General features: G+C 46.7%; 1 protein-coding gene across 1 annotated transcript in view; it reads left to right on the plus strand.

The window, feature by feature from the left end:
• The window catches only part of LOC142590612 (integrator complex subunit 7-like), a 145,934-nt gene that overhangs the window by 20,740 nt on the left and 106,177 nt on the right, over nucleotides 1-19,017 (plus strand). The window contains exons 3-5 of the mRNA XM_075702931.1: nucleotides 1,571-1,754; nucleotides 6,521-6,724; nucleotides 17,792-17,914. Coding sequence (XP_075559046.1) covers nucleotides 1,571-1,754; nucleotides 6,521-6,724; nucleotides 17,792-17,914 — 511 coding nt within the window. The remainder of the gene's footprint in view (nucleotides 1-1,570; nucleotides 1,755-6,520; nucleotides 6,725-17,791; nucleotides 17,915-19,017) is intronic.

The raw sequence follows: 19,017 nt of genomic DNA on the forward strand, positions 1-19,017 counted from the left end.
TTAATGGACATCATAAATGTGCCATTAGGGTTCTCATAGAGCTAGGGCATTTTTGTGAAAATGCGCCATTAGGGTTCTCATAGAGGTAATGCATTTTCGTGAACAATTTTTTGGATGAATTTATGCCCCAAAGTTTGCTTTTCCAAGCTAAACCGCTCATTCCGAGCTATGCTACCCAATCTTGGAAGCCGCCATGTTGGATTTTCTACTGGCTTGGCTTCCAGGGGGCCTGCTCTCAGCCTCCAAGATTAGGAGTCGCACACAATAAATAGCGCATGCCATCCTCCCTTCCTGGAGGTTGTGACGGCTCCTCCTTAGCTGACAAAACGCAGCAGGGGACGGCACTTTCTCTTTTTTTCTTTCTGCTTTCAGTCAGTACTATAGTCATAATCACTTAATGCGGGGATCAGTTATTCTTTGTTTTTTAATTTTCGGTTGCTATTTTGCATGTGGTGCGTCCATAGAGCATGCGTGTCTCGGAGACGTTGCAACTTTCTATGTGTTTGTGTGGCTTTGCATTTGTGGGATTGGCGCCACCTCCTGTGCCTTCGCGAGAGCTAAGTGGTGCGAAGTAACATGGTGAACAAAGTAACATCTCCATGGCTGTCTCCGCCAACGGAGATCGCCAACGCAGTGATGCTCTTGTCGACGATATACGGAGACGACGTCGCTCTTGCACAAATCCAAGCAAATCTGATCGCCTCCAACCATAGTATGAGGGAGGGTATTATTAGAGATTTTTTAAAGCCACTACAATCCTAAGAAATTTCTTTCTTTTTTGGGGGGGATGGAGTTTTTTGGATTGTTAATTTTTTCGAACTATTTTTCGGTCCCTGCGAGACCAGAAAAGATCGGTCGGCGAATGTATACAGCTTTGCTGTAATACCGTTTCCCCCAACTGCTGGGCTGGGCATTAAGCCACTGCTCATGGCATTCAAAGTTTCAGTGCTGGTTGCCATGGCATTTTGCTTTGTTTGCTTTGTGTTGTTCAATTCGCAGCCATGACAGTCACATTTCAGTGGTGTGAAAATACAAAATGTTCAAGTACTTAAGTTCATGTGAACATTAAAGAACCCCTTATGGTGAAATTAATGCAAAGCTTCCCGCTGCAGTGTCCCTTGTAATGCACTGTGCAGTTACTGCACATAATGTCCTCTAACTTAAGTTTAACTTTTCTTTTGTCATGTTTACCATCCCGTCCTTGTTAAAAATTTTACTTTTCTTGCTTAGTTGTTTGGATAGCTCGGATTATGGAGGTTATGGGCAGTATCTCGCATGAGAACTCGCAGCCCTGTGCTGGTCGCAGGGGACATTGCAGTGATGCCGGAAAAGTGCAACTGCGCACCTTTTACTGCGACAACAGTTGGAAGCTCAAAACTGGGATTGCTACTGTCTGGCCGTTTAACCATCCATTGCATTACAGCAACGATGACAGGCCATAATAAGTAATGCTACTGAACAAGAATGATGACGCACGTGTTACAGAGAAGAACCTGTTCATGAGAAGACGGATGAAGAGCGTTGATGCCCAGTGGCAGAAGGTTCGACAGCTTGCCTTTAAACTTTGCAGGACGCTGGGCAGTATAGCTGCCATAGTGGCCGAGCGCAAGGACCTGCACCACAGCATTCGCAGCAGCCTCGAGTCTCACGACGCCGTGGAGCAGGAGGCGGCCATCTTTGCGGCAGCACGCTTTGCTGCCCAGTCCAAGGCGTTTGCGGCCAACATGTGTACCCGCATCGGACAGATGATTCAGGTAACTGGAGCACGCTTCTCGGTGCGCTGACCTTGGCTGCATGTGTACGGAGCTGTCCGGGCCATGGCTCCAACTTCACAGACTGATTGAAATTCACACAACCTTGTGAAATTGTTTGTGTTTTGACAAATGCACATATGATAGTCACACTGGCAGACATTACATTTAGCGGTGTCACAAGGAGGATTGTTGAGTATCACTGGATGTCTTTTTCTCCTGGCTTGCAACGTGGACATGGATAGGTGCCATCGTGCACCCTGCAAGGGCATTTGGTAGGCTGTTATAATATAATATACTCCTATTGCACTTATGGTCGTGAATTGTGCCAGTTGGAAAATCAAAATGCCACTTAACAGTTACACCATGGCTGTTATTGGTCTTGACCCTTGCTCCTCTTTGAGCACCTCATAAACCATGGAGGGGGCAGTAAGCTGCCACATTTTCCACTCCAGATTGTGTGCGCTGGGACCTGCTCAACCGGGCTTTTTAGGGGCGTGGGTTAACGAGAGAGGGAGAAAAACACTTTTATTGTCAAGGTTGAGTGGAGTTGACTTCCCCAAAGGTGTGGGCTAGCGTGGCGTCTGCTTTGCCGGGATGCTGTCAGCCCATTCCGCCAACCGTATCTGGTCTTCCGGGTTGAAAGTTTTCGTCTTTCGTCTTTCGTTTTCGTCATCTCCCGTTCTTCGTGTGAAGGAGCTCGCCTAAAGAGTTCTGTCGGGGGAGGGTTCTTTTGGCGTTCGCACAAGATGTGATCTTGGTCCGCCAGGGGGCAGTTACAATGTTTGCAGTTTGGTGGATATTCACCCCCGGTCATTGCAGGTAGTTTTTTTGGACTAAGTACAGACCTAGTCTGTACTCTCCTGAGGTTAGTGGCCTGTATTCTTGTCAGTGTCTCGTGTGGGGATGGATATATTCGCCTCGATTCGCGGTAATAAACGGTCATTTCGTTAAAGGTGTGGATACCTTCATGTCGGTCAATCCCGTCGAGCAAGCTCGCAACAATGGCCTCGGCTGTACGCTGAAAAAATCAGAACTGCTTATAGTCCGGAACAAATATCCCACAAATCTGGCTGCCAATACACCCGCACACATTCAGGTGCAGGTAGCTGGACAACCAGTCCCACCCGTTCCTAAAATCAGTGTGCTATTGGTTAACAAACATTTTTTCCAGGCCAATGTGGCATCTGGCGCTTGCTTTGCTATTTTGCTTTCTGATACTGCAGGGCGAATCCCTTTCAACATGGCTTGGCTTACAAACAAGCTGTTGGATACAAAAGCTGTGGGTATGGTAGAGAACAGCATGTTTATTCCCAACACATGACCAACTAAAATAAAGAAACAGATGCAGGCAGCTTGCTTTTAGACTATACAGTTAAACCTCGATATAACGAAGTAGGTGAAATAGGCAATTTGCTTCATTATATCGAAATTTCGTTGTATTCAAATTTAACCTTTTATGCAAATAAGTAAACATGCCGACAGATTTTTCTACAAGGAAAGGGGCCGCAAAATTTTCAGAATTATTTGGCAATCGAAGAAAGCAAATGTGAATGAGAAGACAATTCATTTTAATCAAATTGGCAGTTGGTGACGAATGATATGGTTCCATGCCACAACAATATCTTCACATCGACAGTACAAATTAAGCAAAGCCAGCCACACTTTCGCGTGCACTCCGCCCTCGCGGCTGATAGTGTCGCCCGCACTGGGACGATGCTGTCGTTAAACGCATTGGCAGCGAGGAGAGAATGCTTCGTCTACCTCTTGCTCCAGTGACTCACCGTAACTCGAGGTTACGCAACCTCCAATATTAAATGCGCTAGAAGACAGCTTACATGATGCCACGTCGTCTTGGCATGCCCACTCTTTGCACACGCTGCAGATTACCTCTAAAGCATGGTGTGCAACTGTGTATGCGGTCAGCCGCGCATGGGGAGGTTCCGCCAATTACCTCCCCTCGAGAACTCCCCTGAGCTGACTCTGCGCCACGTGGCTGCCGGTTATTCGCAGTTCTCTGAAGTGCGCCCCATCCAGTTGGATTGGAACACGTGCAGCGGGCTGAAATAGCTGGCGCGTTGTCACCCTGTATGGCCATTCCTTACACCATGTGCAGCTATAAAACACTCGAAAGCATGCACGTCGAGCATTTCTAGTAGAGTAGCAGGTGGCATGACAAATGGACACACAGCCAGTGCAGCATGAAGTGACCTTGCAGAAAACCAAAGCAAGTATCTAATCTCACGAACAGAAACACATTCAAGAGTAGAAATATTTTGTATCCGCTGTGAGATGCCATGCATACAGATTATGAACACGCACTCAAAGTTAGCTGAAGGCAGTTCGTTTGGTTGGAGCATGAATTAAAGCTTAGTTGGCGCCAGCTCGGTTTTCTCTGTTCGAGTGCAGTCAGGCCCACTTATAAAGATTCAATTTAAAGTGAACTTCCGCTACGACAGACAGATTATCAACACAAGCAATCGAGAGCTGTGCACTCGTAATGGCCCATTGCCTTGCTCTACTAAGTTAGAGTGAATGGAATGAACAGTGGTGTGGCCGCGTCTCGATGAGGCGGGGAAAGGCAGATGGCTGTACGGCGCATAGCCACACAATGCAGCCAATGAGTGCATTGCTACTGGAATGCATAATGTAACCGTGCAAATGACAACGGACTCGGAAGGAAACACACTGGACAGGCGCGGAACTCCAGTTGAAGTTCTGCGCCTGTTCGGTGTGTTTCCTTCTTCGTCCGTTGTCGTTTGTGCGGTTACATTATGCGTTCAAATATCGACCACCAGTTAGCTCGCCTTTCTCTGTTACATGAGTGCATTGCCTCACCTTTATGTTTAGATTTATTTACTTTTCTCCTTTATGGCTTGCGAACGTGCTTCCATCATAGTTACATTGCACAGGCAATTCTAATGAACTGTTCATCTCACAAATGCATTTTTCGCAATGATGGTGTTCGTTGTACAGTCACTGACCGATGATTTCAACTAAACGGCGACCACCAAAATATTTGAATAATCCGAAGTCTGAAATACTGGATTTGCCCTAATATAAGTGACTATTCCACAAGGGGCCATAAAAGGTGCGCCGTATTTTGTATTGTCACTTTCGCGGTTACCATCAATTTCATGTGATTGCCCAAGACACATCACTGTCTACAAGCGATGCCATTCTTGGCACAGTTCAAAGCGTGCCATCTTTCACGTGACTAGCACAAGTTCCATCGACGTCTACGAGCGAGGGCATTCTGGGCACAGTGCCAAGCATGCTACCTTAGCACAGCATAAAAACGCTGCCACCCGTCAACGCACCCAGTGCTAGTCACATGGAGAATGAAAGATGATCGTCCAAGAATACGGCTTAAGGTTGTCAGTGTGTTGCTGCAGACACATACACGTGCCTTTAGCCAGACAATCCGTGGCTGCAATTTTCTAGCAATACCTTTTATGCTATTCCCTTCCTCGTTGGTCAGGCCGATGCATTGCATGCCTTATCAGTAAGATCAGCCAACCATAAACGGTGGATGATAAGATTGAGTGGCACCAAATTGAGCAGAAGGCATCGCTACAAAATTGCGGCCTGCATCTCGACCATTACTATGCTGACGCTAGATATAGACCAAAGTACAGTCAATGCAAGCACCGAACCTTCTTTGACGACTACTTGATCGACCAAAGCTTTGCCAGGGTTTTGCTAGTTTAGGTTACAAGGAGGCGCTGGTGACATGGCCAGCAACGTATCAAAATGAAAATATAGCAATTTCTGCTTAACTCTGTGGTGTAATCAGCACACGGTCTTGAAGTGGGGATCCGAATTATCGCACGATGTGCTGTAAGGTGTCCAACGTTTTGGTTGTCCTTATACATTAAATCTTGGGGCTAGTGTCGATGCAGTGGTCTGAATAATCAGGCATGTCTGAATTACCATTGTCTGAATTATCGGTCGGCAACTGTATCTGGCTCGACTGCACATGTGAAACAGAGTTGCTTTCATTAGACAAGCATCGGACTGATTTGACTAATATGTATTGCATGAGTAAAAGTTAAATTCTAGCGTCTGTTTATGCGGAGCTTTTATTTATGCCCTCATACTTTTTTACAGCAACTGCCGAAAATAAGTTTAGAAGCAATTGATACACAAATTCGATATGTGAGCTTACAGCTTGTGTGAAATTGTTAGTTTTTGCGAGGGTTTCACAAACTTCCTGCTCACAAATGTGTGGTTTACTTGAAATCAGTGTATAATACATCAATTTTGTCTACTTTAGATGTCGTAATAGGCACATTTTGCAGAGCTATGACATCTTTATTTATTACTGAGTTTTAAAGAGTTGAAAACTTGGTGCTTGTGCTCTTTTCTTTATTTTTTAGCATTGCGGTTTTCCAAAAATATATATGTTGCATAAGGTGAAAGCCGCCTCCTCCAGTTACTAGGTTATAACTTTTCCTTTTAAACACAACAATCCTCGCCAAAATCGGTGCAGTGGTTGCCAAGCAAAATGATTTATCCATTCCCATTAGTTAGAGAGATGCTTCTGGACTAAAGCATGCCCTTAAATTAATCCCCCAAAAGGCAAATTTAAGGTGGAGGAAGGGATACAGACAGGAACAATGAAATATAGCTGGAAAAGGCCTTAGTCCTGCAGTGAACGTAAAGTGGGCTGATGGTGATACATTTGCGCCGCTCCAGCACGTGTGTGTGTGCATGCACTGGTAGTGCTGCCAAGAGATGTGTACACCTGCCCCTCGAATGCTGCCCAGGGCCTTGCGACACCGGTGGACACCAAGCTTCGCCTGCTGGGCGTGCTCGAAGGTCTTCACCAGGACGCCCCCACTGCTGCTCTGGTGCGGGATGAGTGTTTGCACCGACTACTGCCCCGCTACCCATCCCAGAGCCTGGTGCAAGCCACACTGCGGGTGCTCACCCGGCTGGCTGCCGCTACCGTCACCCACATTCCCAGCCAGGTACGGCCTTTCACTTTTTAATGTGATGCTTTCCTTGCCTACTTTCCCGGGCTTTGGTGCATTGTCATCTGTCTGTCCGAGTAAAGTAGGCCAACCCTGGAGACTATGGCTCAGGTGGTCACTTCGTGGGCTGATCTTCGCACCAGGGCGCAATTTATGTTTTGGCGAGGGTTTTAATTTAATTAATTTTTTAATGCTTGCCGATCCTGTAGCCTGTGATACAAGGCACGAGTGGGTGGACGCTAGTAATATGCTATTGCATTACAGTCCCTCAACATGTCTGCTGAGCTTCCTTGCTCTCTGTCTCGGTTTGGCATTGCTGTCTTGCCAAGAAGACACTGCAGGGGCAAATTCACACAGCTGAGGTGTGGACAAGAAGACCACAAAGAACAGATGTTACGTAAGCCTTGAAGAGTTTGCAGAGGAAGTATTTGTGTAGTGGAGTTAGTTTATCCGTCATAAATGGGGTTTGCACAGCTCAGTGCAACACTGAAGCATATTTATCAACTGCGGCACCAGCACGTAGGGCTTCCGCGACTTGAGCCATTTCATGCTTTAACCCTTTGAAGGTTTTCGCCGTACATGTACGGCGGCGGTTTTCTGTCCCGCTAGGTCTTTGCCGTACGAGTACGGTTCCGACCCTCCGTTTGAAATTTCGCGCCAAAATGACGATGCGGGCTCACCGAGAGGTGCTGCCACCTCTTAGCACTTACAAGAAGCGTTTGAAATTTGCGCTACCTTCTTGGGGAGATAAACAGAACTGATTGCTAGCTCCAGCGCGTCGCTCAGACTGCGGCAATGCCCCTTTGGCGGTTTCGGTTTTGCCGCGTGATTGCAACGGAGGCGCGCGAAACGTCATTTTCTTTGTCGGCACTCTCTTGCAGGGCGGTGGAAGTTGATTTCTATCTTGATTGGCGCTGCTCTTAGCTTGTTTATCAGCGACGTTCGCGATCACGAGGTATTCTCGCTGTCAGTGACAACGCGGTTTCGGTTCCGCCGCGTGATCGCAACGGAGGCGTGCGAAACGTGGTTTTTCTCTTTGTCGGCACGCTCTCGCAGGGGCGGCGGAAGTTGATTTCTATCTTGATTGGCACTGCTCTTAGCTTGTTTATCACCACCGCTCACGAGGTATTCGCGCTCTCCGCGGCAACGCGCTTACGCGAGAGGGTGCATCAGACCTCTGCCCAAGGCAGCCGCACGCAGAGATGTCATGTGTGCGCCAACACAACTCCTCGCTCCAAGAGAGCGGACACGCATTTTAGGTGTGTAGACTGCGATAAGGCGCTGTGCGTAGACCCGTGTTTCAAGGAGTACCACGCTCGGAAGTACTATTGACCATTTTGCAGTTCTGAGTGATGCCGACACCAAAATACTGTTCCTAATTATTTTTTAGTATTTATTCCCGACTTTATACATTTTGTACATTCAAGATCCACAATAAAGTAATTTGACCACCTGGGAAAGTTTTTTTCAAAATAATTCGACCCTCAAAGGGTTAAAGACATAGTCGTCACAGCTCTTTCACTCCGTGGAGAGAATTGGAGAAGAAAACGTGGTGTGCATCCCTTTAATGAAGACCACTCAGGGACACTTGACGCTTTGTGCCTGCATTGCCCGCGCTCCGTGCCCTCTCGCAGTGGTGCACTTCATTGAGGGCTTCAATAAGCCAGAACACCTCCCACCATCAAACGTTATCAACTTGATCTTCCTAGTGCAATTTTGTGCGTTATCTCTGCTACCACGTGAACTATTAAAGTGGCACTTTGGCCAATTGAGCTCTTTCATGTGTTACTGCTATGGCTAAAGATATACTATATACCCCATAAAACCTTAGCACCATCACCGGAGTTGTGTTGGTTCTTAGAGACTCGCTCTCCGAGTGTTTTTATTCGGTGCTTGTGCTGTTCAATGTGGCAATAAAGAAAAAACAGTTGTGTTGGTGTGCTTATGACAGCACCGTGGCACCAACAACTCAGTAGGTGGAGGGTCCTTATACCCACACCGATGGTTATCTGTGGCCCAGGTTCGTTGAGCGCTCGGAAAGCAAGGTTCAGTGCATGAACGCTCCCCATTGTTTGGAACATTGTCGCTGAGGTGGCAGTGTTCTGCCAGTGGGTCCGGTTTCAGCAGATAGCCACCTTTTTATCAGTTGACTTATTTTTGAGAATTCTGGTAGCACATGACATCATTTATGGCAGGAAACAAGTACATTTAGGAAGCACTTCATGCAGTATGAGTTCGGTTCCCTGTGCACTTTATGTGACACTCTGCTTTCTTTTGGCCCTGTCTGCGATGGTCAGCGCCTTAAGTTGACATTGAGCGAGAACGAATAGACACATCGTCGTAGGGAGATGTGATCATGTGTCCATTTGTATGGTCGTCTACACTTGTTTGTGGTCACTAAATTGCTGTAGCATTGACATGTGGACTTATTGGTGTATGTTCATACTACTCAACAAAATAGCACAGGGATATGGAGAAACGCAGGATATACACGCAATGATTGTGCATCTACAGTGGAACCTTGTTTATACATTTCTGAAGAAAAATGTGAGAAATAACATACTAACCAGGAAAGCCACTAAAATATTAAAAAAAGTCCATGGTTACTAAAAGATTCGGCAGATGCAACTGTAGTTGACATTCACATAATGACATCCACGTTGGCGTGTATTTCCCTATCTAGCGTGGTCGTCGCTGTGCATGTCTGTCGGTGGGGCTGAGTCAAATCGTAGCCTACTCACACTGTTTTAAAGGCAATCTGCCGTGTGTGCAAAGAGTGGGCATGTCGAGATGGCGTCGCATTATGTGCGCCTACTCACACTGTTTTAAAGGCAATCTGCCGTGTGTGCAAAGAGTGGGCGTGTCGAGATGGTGTCGCATTATGTGCGCCGTCTTCCCGTGTGTTTAGTACTGGAGGTTGCACGGTAGTTTCGGAAGCTTTAATTTGTCAATACAAAAGGATTTGTGAGATTACATCTAGGCTTCCTGAAGGCTTCGTGAGCTGGCCATCGGACGGTATTTTACGGCAACTTCTAAAAGCCCAGGTCCTGGCCTGCAGTTGATCCACAGTTTCTGATATGGTCACTACAGCCTTCCACTGCTCTCAGTTGTAGAGCTGCAATTCAGCCGTTTGTTCGGGCTTGGGGCACTCATGTAAGGTGTGTGCTAAATGTGCTTTGACGGCCTCGCTTAACGTACATTTGGGGGTCTGTATCCCCGGGGAGACTATGGCTAAATTGTAGGGGTTGGGGAACGTGTGTGTTTGGAGTTGCCTGCACGAGACTGCTGGATTTTGGTTAAGGTTTTATCAAGGGTTAAGTGTTTGAGTCTTTCGTTTTTAATGTAGAGCCGAATCTTGATCATTCCAACTTGAAGGGAGCTGAAAATTTGTTAGAATAAAAGAAAGCTAATTGAATGGATGGCTTACCTGCATTAGAGCACGCGCAGAGGTAACACATTAGTGGGAAGAGTCCGATGATTTTTCACAGTCCCTAGGGGCTACTGAGATGTCCGAAAAATCGGGCGGTCTGGAAAAACGAATGCGTGCCTTTTACTGCCCCCAAGGACTCAAATCACCACAGGCACGTCCAAAATAGCTCTAAAGGCCTGCCAGTACATTTATTAGGCGTATCTGTGCTCGTACTGTGGTAGGAGACGGCGGGTGCACACATTTTAAGTTTTAATTAAAGGAAACATACCGTATTTACATGATTGTAAGTCGACCTATATGTTTTAATTTGAAAATCTGAAGTGGGGGGAGCCAACGTACAATCGAAACGAAAACATGGCACCGCCACAAAAGCGAGACCAACGAGACATCAGGGGAGCTACAACATAGTTACAATTTTATGTTTGCTCTATGGCCCTATCCATAACTTTCCGCTATCCTGCCTGTTTGGTCACTTTTCAGAAGGGTTTTTCAACATTTCTCAGAGTTTTAGAGCGCACACGGCACTCATGGGGGGGAGTCGATAGTTCATGGAAGTGACGCTGTTCCATTTACGACAGCACCTTCAGTATGGCGGCGCTTGTGGGTAGTGTCAATAGTTCATGGAAGAGCAGACACCGCTCACGTTTTTCTTTCCCTGTAGCTCTTTAGTTTCATGCATTCGATTTGACTGCCGGCCACATGCTTCTTCCGTGCTTCCTCAGTCGTCATGAGTGCTCTGAGTCCACTAAACATTCGGTGCTCGTTCACAGCAGCGTTCAAAAGGGCTGCCGTTCTATATGCTGAAGAAACAAATAACTGTGCAGCGGGCCGCAAGTTTGATGTTTCTTAATTGGTGGCTCGAGAGGCGACTGCAGCGAAGCAAAATTTTCACCTGTGACGGCAAGCGAAGAGGTTTCCATGGGCCGAAGTTGGGACGCTTTCCGGAGCTGGAGGCCAAGCTTGCGCTGTACGTCGCTGAAATGCATGATCGGTCTCTGCCAGTGATGTGTGACATGGTCATGAGACAAGCCTGGATCTTCACCTTTTAAGGACCTACTCCGCCATGAGTACAAGTGGCTGGCGGCAGAAGACCGCGAACTTGCGCCAACCGGACATTTCAAAAGAGCCTCCTTCACGAATGTGTGTGGTTGGGTGCTTTCGGCTTGGGTGGCTGTTCCACAACATGTTGTGGTGCTGTCATGTGTCAAATGCAGAATTCGCTGTACGACGACGTGCGGGACCGTAGCAGCAACAACGATGGCAGCACTAGTGAAGACTATGGCACAAGTGAAGACGAGTAGTCCAGTGACCATGTCAGCTACTAATAAATTTTCATTATGGAGCGTGCCAGCAGGTACGCCCTTCTCCTTTTTTTTCCTGCGCACACGATATGGGGGGGTTGACTTACATTCGAGTCGACTTACAATCGTGTAATTACGGTACCATGTGCCATGACAATTGCCCCTTCTAACTTTTGGTATGTTTCGCCACTTAACACTTCTGTATCGGGGTGAAGCTGACTATCAGCAACAAAGGAAGATTACAAAGGCGAAGTCAGCGCCATTGCGTACAGCGGCTAATTGTTTAAATGAAAAACACGGCACCAAACAGGAAGAAGCTTGGTAGCGAACATCGAAGTAGCTAGGCCTAGCGTGGCCGCGGTGTGGCTACGGCTGCCAGTGGATCTGTGTGCGAGACTGTGCGAGGCAGCTAGATAATCAAAATGGCGTTTGTGGCGACTTCGTTTGATGCCGTTTCAGACCGGCAGGCATTGCAAAACGTCTGGAAAATCGGACGACAAAAGTCTTTTGCATTCTAAATTACAGATGTTCTTATACATTGACTCTATGGGGTACTGTGGTGGTGCTACGAAGGTGTCTGAATTATTGGGGGTCCGGAAAATCGGTTGTCTGCACAGGACACCCTTCACATATACAAGTAATCGATGATGCGCACCTGCACACGCCTGCGCACAAATTCGCACCCTTTCTTTTTTCTTCTCACACATGGTGGTGAGGGCTCTTTCCTCTATGGCGAGATGAGAGGAATGCTGGTCGGAGGAGCCGCCACGGGATTTGGCGCGATGCTCTGAGCATTCTTGGAGTGCAGTATGTTCGACTCAACCATCACAAATGCTTGCGCATCCAAATTACCAAGCGTTTTCAAAGACCCATTCGAATGCACATAACTTTAACCGGACCATTGTGTCAATTCGAATAAACCGAAAGATCGAATTAAGCATGCTGGAAGGAACAAGATTCGACTGTATCGTGTAATTTCGTGGCAGATTATCATGTACTCTTTTGCTCTTCTCAGGATCGGTTGGCCTCACTGCCCAGTTAACAAGTCCTCAGGTGAGATTGAGCAGCTTCGTTCTTTGGATTGGATGAGGGCGCAGGGATCCAGATGATTTTTACATTGCGGGGGGTGGTGTGTGTTTTCTTTAGGATTTGTAATGCCAGTTTATGGATTCTGCCTTTGGCAAAATTGTGCCTGGCCGTCTTGCATTTACAGAAAATGATTTTTGTGGTATTTGTGATTGCTATTGCTATTGCGACTTCTTCCACTTCTTTGGCATGCCTTCCAAAGATGGTGACCGTGGCGATGGGTTTGAGGTCGTTTCCTATCGCCCCTGAAGAGAAAGCGCCGCATTCTCCGGGTTCGGCTACATCAACATAGACTGCCTCCTCGTGGTTTACGTAGCGTTTTTGGAGTGCTTTGGCCGGGGCATGTCTTTGCTTGCTGTGATACTCCAGGTGTATATGCTTGAGATTGGGTGACTGAAGATGCCTCTGGCTGTGGGCACGATGTCTTAGTGTTCTGCTATGGAATGTTTAGTTTTCATAAAATGTGTCTGTCCGCAGGTGTCTTGGTAAATATTCCGTATTGGGCTCTCCTGTGCGCTTCAACTAGTTCGTTGAGTGTGTTGTGGATGCCCATTTTCAGGAGTTTCTCGGTGGATGTGTATCTCGGCAAGTGGAGTGCTGCCTTGCAGGTTTGTCTTATGAGGCAGTTTACCTTTTGCTTCTCTGCTTTATACACGTTGAGATATGGGAGGGAGTATATGAAACGGCTCAGCACAAAAGCCTGGACTAGACGTCTGAGATGCGCTTCCTTCATCCCAAAGTGTATGTTGGCAATGCGTTTGTCTAGTGCCGTCCTCACCTCTGCTGTCATTATTTCCTTGTCCATTCCTGGCCCTTTGTATTCACGAAGCATTTCCTTGGAGGTATCTAGATACAGTAAAACCTCGTTAAACCGTACCCACTTTTAAACAGTAGCTTCAATTTAAAAGTAGTAAAGTCAAATCCCCAACTCAGCGGCCATTGAGCATAATGTGTTTTGTATGCGCATAAACCGTACCAGCTTATTGCGTACATATCGGTTAGCACATAGTGTTTCCACTTTTCGTCGTGCAAAAGCGGCGGTGCATCGTCTCCATTAGGCGGCCCGGCAAAACAACAAGCCTCAGAGATTGGAACAACGGCCTCCAAGTGCCCTGTGCGTTTGCGCGTGAAGCCACATCAACATCAACATCATTTGTGGTGTCGCATAACGACAGTGGCAGAAGCTGCGTGTTACATCAGCCTCATGAATGCAATCGTCGCGATGAGAACAGCACCCCGCAATGAAGAAAGGCGCCCCGCAACTTCTGCAGTGCTGCCGCACGCATGCATGGAGAACACGTGTAACGCCAACGCGGGATCTGCCATGCGAGTGTTTGCCGAGGAGAGGGGGGCTGACTGAAAAAGCTGCCTCACAGCTTCCGTAAGTTTGAGGCTGCTGTCGTCGCTGCTAGGCCGCCGTGGCGTCAAACGAAAATAACACTTTTGTTGCGCGAAGTGAATAAATAACATGTTTTTTCCCCTCTCATTGCACTCTCTCTGAGTTTTGTTTTTGTCAGGTAAGTAGTCAATCTCATGCTATTTCGGTTAAACAGTACTACCGTTTAGTACGTACTTTTTTCGAGCTCCGGCCAACTATGGTTTAACGAGGTTTCACTGTATCTGTTCCCGAGTTCAAGGAGTTGGTCGTCTTGAAGGGGGTGCACATGTATGATGCGGCCAATGTTCTTGTTTTGTGCTGTCTTTCAGGGTCTAGGGTCCAGGAGTCTATGAATTTTCTGGGTCTTGGAGGTACCTGAGTAGGTTCCACATGTCTTTTAGGCCCAGTTTACCATTCATCTGGTTGCACATTAGACCCCATTGTTGTTTGAACGGTGTTTTGTGCGTGGTATCTTAATTCTTTAACTGGGAGAGTAAGTTGGAGCTTCAGTCTTCTGTTATTTTTTGGTTGAGCCATCTTTTTTGGAGAGTGTCTTGTGCTTGCCACATGTGTAGTAGTCTGTTGTCAATTGCGAGTGTTTCTGCTGTGACTGGTATAGTTTTGGCTGAGGTTTTAACACCCTTCTGTAGCTGTTCAACCCATTTGTCAAGTTCCTCTATAGTGGTGAGTTTGTTTTGTGCCCCGATGAGGCTAGATTTGTCCAAATTTGGTGATCGTGATCTCTTTCCTCCCATTCTTTTTTAGCGACGAGGCTGGGTTAGTGGTTTCCCTTATATAATGATTGTTGCCTAGGCTGCAGGCGGTATTCCTTCATTTCCCATGTCCCACGTTCTTACTGAGCATGAGGTTGGGGCTATATTTTGTGTGCATGCTGTTTCCAATTCGCTGGGTTCTAGAGGATCTTTCAGTAACTTTAGACTTTTGTTTTGGAGATAATTCCACATTGCCGTCTAGCCCCAGGCCCTGTCCCTGGCATTAAATTCACCTACTATTACATATGATTTGTTTCCATAGAGCCTGAATGTTTTGTTAACTATCTCTATTACCGGGAGGGGGGGGGGATTTGATCGGGGGGTGCTATAAATGTTGAGAATATAGAGGCTCTGTTTCTTTCTCTTTTGTGGAATTGTTTCCAGAAAGAGGCAGTCCGTGTCCTTCATGTCTACATCATGTTCGATGGCAGTCAGGTTTCTGTGGATCAAGACAGCCGCACGCAGGTTTTGCGTTCCCGTTTTTTTTTTTTTTCATATGTTTTATAATTTCCAAGTTAGTTAGCATTTCTTGCAGTACTGTGATGCCCGCAATTTCCAACTTGTCGAAGTTTTGGATATGGAGTATAAGGTTCTCCCGCTTTGGGCAGAAGCTCCTGCAGTTCTACTGCCATATTTTGATTTCCGTAAGATTATTCACCATAGTGGTTTGCTCTTTTAATCTGAGTGTTTACGAGACAGAGTTTGGATAATGTGATTGCTGCGAGTTGCCCGGCATGATCTTTGAGTTGAGTTTGTATTGTGACTACATTAGCCTCTGTTTCACTTGGTCCGGACTCTAGGGCGTCCATGAGCCCATTCAGCTGCGTAGCTAATGTGCCAATGTGTACCTTCATGTCCGCCCTGATTTTGTCTTCGGTTGCTGGGAGCTTGGTGTCTCCTTGTTGGGGGAGTTTCTGCCCTGTAGGTTTGCAATCGTCTCCTTAAGCTCTTCGATTGCTTCATTTCGCCTTTTAATTATAGCCCTGAGCTGTGCGTTGCCATCTATCTCTCGGGAGGTCTGCGGTTTCCAGCTCACTTGTTTTGGTCGTTAGTAGCATACTGCACGCTTTTAGGATGCGATAATCCAAGTGGGCTGTCGTTCCCTGCTGCAGGCGGCGCGATGTGGGTGTCACATTTCGCTTCGGCAGCACCTGGTGTCGCCAACCAGCTCGATTTCTGTCTTGTTCCCCATCGCCCTCTCAAAACACCACGCAATAGGAAAATAACAGTTTCCGATTTCACAATCTTGGGAAATGCTCTGGGTCGTGTGGAGGTTTCAGATAAGCTTCAGATAGGCACATTTTATGCAGTAGAATTTTGTCAAAAGGAAATATGTTAGGGAATTACTGCTTAAACCAACAACAGCCATCCGGTTGGTAGGCTTTGCATTAAGACAATGCAAAAAGCAAGTTTTTTGAACAGAACTACATTTCTTACCACTCCCTGTAAAAGAAACTAAAAATACAGTTGAACCTCGCAATAACAAAATGCGGGGGGGAGGGGGGGCATGAAACAATTCGCTTTCACGAGAATTTTGTCGTTGCGAAATGTGACAGCACAAATAGGTAATGCGTTGCAGAGTAAAATGTCACTGTCTAAAATCAGTTAGCCTACTTCGGCAATCTTTGCTCAAGAATATACAGCTGCATTGTTGACAGCACAAAGTGCACTGCATGCGTCAATCAGCAGAGACAGCACTGCCGTGGAGCAGTATTCTTGGTCAATTGCTTTCAGAGATACAATCACTTTTGTGACATTTTGTGTAACTCCGCACTGGACGTAGAGCAACAGCGCTCCACGCATGCAGCAGCATTTCTGTAGCGCACGCTGTTGCCTGTAGGCACCGACTCATCTGGTGCCGAGCACGAAAGTCATGTATCTTGTATACCCGATGGTAATTTATCGAGATTATGGCCTCTACATTCTGAGCTACGTCCTGTGCCGAATCCGAACGCGATGCCCATCTGGTGGCACCAAAACCAGCATTCTTAAAGCAAGGGATGTATATTCCTAGACGATTACTCAGTCACAGCCCGGTACATGGTACTCCTTCGTGCAACCGCCAACTCAAGTGCCATAAACAATTCCACGTCCCTAGGATGTGGATTTCCTTCTTTTTGCTGCATTTTTCTCACTGAGGTGAGCATTATGCACTGCACTGCTCGCAAAGCCATCGTCACATGTCGGCAGCAACATGCGCGTCACTTCAAACAGGCAATTAATAAAGAAGACGGTGGTCATGACGTGTTTCCAGCACACGCAGTTGCTTCCGGTGCTTGGTTGTTTTTGTAAACCAAAATGGCGGTGCCCACGCAAGTGTAATGTGGTGGCATTTTACGAAATTTTTGTACAAAGCTATCGCATTTAAGCACATTTTGGAGCCCGCTAGCCTTGCACGAGTAGGTAATATGTGGAGTTACGTTTTGGCAAATTTCATTGATGCGGGATAGTAGTGCAGTGACATTTTGTTGTCGAGAAGTACGAAATGCATTGACTCCAATGGGCATTCGCCGGGGTTATGAAAATATTTCGTTGTCGTGAGAATTTCATTGTCACAGTATTTCATTGTTGCGGGTTTCGACTGTATTCACTCAGTTGCTGTATTTAATCTCTTCTGTCTTCCTCTTCTTCCCTTCCTTGACAGCCTTGGCACCCTGCTTCACCTTCATCTGATTTCGCTCCTGACCGTAGAATCTTGTATATTTATGTGAAAGTAAATTGGCTGAATATATAAATGTCTGTCTTCTCTTCAGTCTGCCTTCAGTGCTGCTTGTCATTGGCTTGTCATGAGAGTCTTGAGAGATTCTTGTCATGAGCATCGCACATGTAATGCAAAGATGCGAGATTGTTCCCCACCTGCAGCAAGTTGTTTTTTCATACACTTTCATTGCCATTAATTTATCATTTCTTTAAATAAATTAGTAAGTACAAGTAATTTCCCCTGTGTGTTCCTTGGTGTCTCTGTTAGTTGACTTCTCATGATATGATTAATAAAAGTCTGGCCCGTCGGTTAACCCCCTTTCTTCTCGTTCTTGTCACAAGGGGTGTCAGTAGTGCGAAACTAACCTTGCTGTCTCTGTTTTCTCTTCCAATCAGATTGGGACGCTGGTGGAGTACCTGAGGGATGACCCCCGGGAGGGCGTCAAGGCCCAGGCCCTGGATGACCTCTGCCTGCTGGCCACTGAGCAGCCTCACCTATGGGATACGGACAGCGTGCATGTGAGTGGTTGAAGGGGCAGGCTCCTCCGCACACTTGTGCCGCTTGCAGGCGTTGCTATTGATAGCAAGAGAGGCACTTGTCCTTGTGTCTCTACAATTAACTCTCATACTGTGATGTGTTCTTTCTTTGCGACACTTTTTCTCAATCTGACTTGGGACCATTAAAGAGTGCAATTGTCCTTTTGCGATGCATTGCGGCGCCACCGCGACAGCCGCCCCACGCGAGACTCGCGGCTAAACAAGCAGCGTGTGAGACAACATCGAAATAACGTGTATGTGCCGTCACATTTTGTCATCGTCAACTAGCCACCAAGCCCGCTGGTGATTGCTTTGTACCTGGAGGTTTCTTCAGTGTGACAAACGGCTGGAAGAAGAGCTTCGGCAATGCTTTACAAGCTCCTCCTTGGCCTGAAAGCACTGCACCTGTGGCGTAAAGTGAATAAGTAATAAAACAGTATGAGTACGCACAAAAATTCATGACTCGAGTAGGGCATGAAGTGTAGTTCTTGGGGCGAACATCATGTTTCACCACTGCATGTCTTGCTTTATGGTGTACCATAGTGCTAGCCGTACATGCCTACGCAGGCAGTGGGGAGGCCAACAGAATGTCAAGTTGCATACGTTGTTTATCCATTTAGAATGTGTGTACATCTACAAAAATGCCAAAAAATGGACAGAATGACCAAAGTTGGTGATACCCCGTTTATGGGGTGCCTGTCGTCCTCTTAGAACACACCGCGGTACAAACATAGCGGTCGACCGCGTCCTTTTTTTTTAAATGATCGGTGTGAGCAAAAAGTGTTGGTATTTTCTCGTAGTAGTGACGGCAAAGAACACAGTAGCATTACTGTGAATGAGTAAACTAACTTTTATTGGCCGAACCTGTGCCCACAAAAACAGGCTACACTTAAAGCACAACGATAGCGGCGAACACAGTCGGCGATTGGCGAAATCTGACCAGCGGGTCAAGCGTGTCAGCTTTTATATATGAGCCATCGAACGTTCAAGAGTAATCGCTGGTGCCTGCATGTCTTCCAGAAAATTCTACACCATTCGCATCGCGCATACCTGCAATCAGTTTGCACAAGGTTTGGCGACAACAG

The sequence above is a fragment of the Dermacentor variabilis genome, chromosome 8 (genome assembly GCF_050947875.1).
Source record: "Dermacentor variabilis isolate Ectoservices chromosome 8, ASM5094787v1, whole genome shotgun sequence".
Lineage (NCBI taxonomy): Eukaryota > Metazoa > Arthropoda > Arachnida > Ixodida > Ixodidae > Dermacentor > Dermacentor variabilis.